General features: G+C 49.8%; 1 protein-coding gene across 1 annotated transcript; it reads left to right on the forward strand.

Annotated features, from left to right (window-relative positions):
* purbb (purine-rich element binding protein Bb) lies at positions 1–2,110 on the forward strand. The gene has a single exon (XM_037484356.2). The coding sequence runs from the start codon at positions 115–117 to the stop codon at positions 1,024–1,026; it is 912 nt and encodes a 303-aa protein (XP_037340253.2). The 5' UTR covers positions 1–114; the 3' UTR covers positions 1,027–2,110.
* Positions 2,111–3,413: the final 1,303 nt, after the last annotated feature.

The following is a 3,413-nucleotide window of genomic DNA, read 5'->3' on the forward strand; positions in this document are numbered from 1 at the left end:
CCGCGCGAGTGACGGACGGCTGGGCCAATCGCGACGCTCGCAGCAGTGCACGCGCGAGGAGCGTGAAGGGCGCGCGCGGAGAGCAGCTACGCAGGAGAGAGGCGCAGAAGCCGAATGGTGGAGCTGAAGATGGCGGATGGCGACAGCGGGAGTGAGCGCGGCGGCAGCAGCGGGGGAGGAGGCGGCGGCTTCCAGCACTACCAGCGGGACCAGGAGACCCAGGAGCTGGCGTCCAAGCGCCTCGACATCCAGAACAAGCGCTTCTACCTGGACGTCAAGCAGAACAGCAAGGGCCGGTTCATCAAGATCGCCGAGGTCGGGGCCGGAGGCTCCAAGAGCCGCCTGACGCTCTCCCTGTCGGTGGCGGCCGAGTTCCGCGACTACCTCGGGGACTTCATCGAGCACTACGCCCAGCTCGGGCCTAGCAGCCCGGAGCAGATCGCCCAGGCCACGGCGGGGGAGGACGGCGGGCCGCGGCGGGCTCTCAAGAGCGAGTTCCTCGTGCGGGAGAACCGCAAGTACTACCTGGACCTGAAGGAGAACCAGCGGGGGAGGTTCCTCCGCATCCGGCAGACCGTCAACCGCGGGCCGGGCTTCGGCGCGGGGGGCCCGGCGGGCGGCATGCTCTCCGGCCAGACCATCGCGCTGCCGGCCCAGGGGCTCATAGAGTTCCGAGACGCGCTAGCTAAGCTCATAGACGACTACGGAGGGGACGACGAGGAGCTGGCGGGCGGGGCGGCCGGCGCCCGGGGCTGCAGCGAGCTCCCCGAGGGCACCTCCATCATGGTGGACTCCAAGCGGTTCTTCTTCGACGTGGGCTCCAACAAATACGGCGTGTTCCTGCGGGTGAGCGAGGTGAAGCCCAGCTACCGGAACTCTATCACCATCCCCTTCAAGGCCTGGGGCAAGTTCGGGGGGGCCTTCAGCCGGTACGCGGAGGAGATGAAGGAGATCCAGGAGCGGCAGCGGGACAAGGGGTACGAGAGGCGGGACGAGTCCGAGGGGGACGACGCGGAGGACGACTGACGGCCGACGGGAGGAATCCGAGCCGCTCGTCCGACATCTGCAGCATCAACATCACCGGAGTGCATGAGCCAGTCGTGCTGTAATAGCTACTAAAGTACCGAGAAAACGTGTGTGATCCTGAAGTTTGGAGTGATATCTGAATAAGAGGCATCTCATTAGGGAGGGGGGGGGGGGGAGAGAGTGCTTTATTGTAAAAATAATAATAATGGAAGAGAGAACCTACTAAAACCAGCAGATTTGGTTTCTACAACCATTGAATGCTTTCCCCCTATTTGCAACATAGTTTATATTTAAAAGAGGAGCTTTTAAGATGTTTTTTCCGGCTTCAGGAGAAATCCTTTCATTTTCTGCTCCAGGTCTCCTCGTCCTGGGCCTTAATGTGTTTTCTTTTATTTTGAAAGTGAAGTCACCTGAGAAACGTAGTGAAAGCTCCTGTGGATGTTTTTATGCATGTGGGTCACGTTGCAGTTAATCAAGAAGTTTGCCCAAAATATTAGAGGGAGAAGTTACTGAGGGGATTATCTTTTTTTAAAGTGGGGGGGGGGGTGCTGATGGGTTTTATGCCACACGTGTGCTGTTCCACTGAAGCACAGGAGCATCCCTGGTGTTGGGGAGCCAACATGTGGGTGGAGGACCTTCTTTGGGCCCCCCACCACCACCTGGGGACACCATCCAGACCCCCCCCCCCCCCATGCAGAACTGCTCCCTGTGCCACGACAAGGGTCCAAATATCCGGAGCTTCTCTGACCTTCGAGCTCTTCCGGACTGCGTCAGCGAGGGGGGGGGGGGGGTCGTGTGCTGTTTTTTTCCCATGAGCCTCTCTGTCCCGGTCCGAGCTGGACAGACGGCCGTCTCCACCAGTCCGTTACTTTTGACGCGTTGTCGGACGGAAACACACGACGTTTCTCTTTGTTTCGTTATTTGTTTTCAGAAAGAGAACTTTATTAAAACATGAGATTCTACTTGGGAAAAAATATTACAGAGCAAACCAGCAGATGATATTTTGAAATACTTATAAAGGAAAATGTAAAGGAAATTCCAGTCTAAACATGACAATAAAAAAGGTTAATTTCTTTAAAACAAATATGTGACTCAAACCTCCAGATTATTTCTGTCTTTGTCAACGTAACACGTCATTAATTAAAAGGACTAAAATGCACTACCTGATGTGACTACATTCTTAAATTCTTGTATTCTCATTTAATGAATGTAATCGCTAACGATTGCAATGTCGATGAACCTGTTAATGACTTATTTGAATGATGGATAAAAAGACGACATCCTCCAGCGTCCTAAATCCAAAGATATTCAGTTTACTGAAGAGGAAGCAGAAAATATTCACATCCAAGAAGCTGGAAATCAACTAAATCAATGACGTCATTGTCAAAATATATTTGGATATTTATAAGCTTTATTAATTTATAAGCTGAAAACCAGCTCATTCACCATAAATTGTTGCAGTCTAACTTCTATATTGATAATAGATCAAATCTGGGGAGAAGATTTTAAAGATTTTTTCTAAGGTTTTTAAGTACTTTATGTTGTATATTCTGTTTTTTTGGTAAGATTTGCTTTTATAAAGAGATGAAATAAGAAAATGCAGCAAACCTCATTAAAACCCTCATGAATTGGAAGCACTTCTGAAGCGAAGGTCGGATTGGTCCTTTCTGCTCAGGAAGGTTCTTCACTGGGTGAAAGGAAGTGGCCGCCAAAATAAGAGCTGTTGGAAGTCTCTAATGCTAAGGAAAGGAGCCTCAATGCTTCCTAACTTAGCTCCTTTAGCATAGAAACCACTGCACCCTCCTTAACAAAGGAAAGGATGTCATTCTGTCCCACAATTCCTTGCGGCAGCATTATTTAAATAGTGTGGTATCATTGGTCCGTTCAGGAGGAATATGGATCATGTGACTAACCGTTAGCGTGATGTCAATAAAGCTTTGAAGCTTTGTGTCTTCTTCATGACTCACACTGTAAGGACACCTGAAGGCATCTCAGAGGCTTCTTTGTGACGTCACCTCCATCACACCTACGTGGAAGAGGAGTCCATCCCTAAACACCGCCTTGTCCTTTCCTAACTCCTCATCGACTCTCCTAACCATCTTTCCTTGACCCCGTGGCCTTTTCCACAGAGGTCAAGGAAAGGAGGTTAGGAAAGGAGGTTAGGAAAGGAGGTTAGGAGGTCGTTTTTTGACAATTTGAATCCAGGCAAAACGTTTTTCCATCAGTAATTAGCAACAGGAAGTACTTCAACTACCAAAGTAAAAGTTCTCCCAATCTTACTGTCACTGATATCTTACACACTAAACTTTTAATAGATCATAAAACATGAATCAAATAAACGTTGGGTTCATTCAACATTTAGATTGATAGGTATTTGGATGTAGTTT

Source organism: Pungitius pungitius, chromosome 18, assembly GCF_949316345.1.
Source record: "Pungitius pungitius chromosome 18, fPunPun2.1, whole genome shotgun sequence".
Taxonomy (NCBI): Eukaryota; Metazoa; Chordata; class Actinopteri; order Perciformes; family Gasterosteidae; genus Pungitius; species Pungitius pungitius.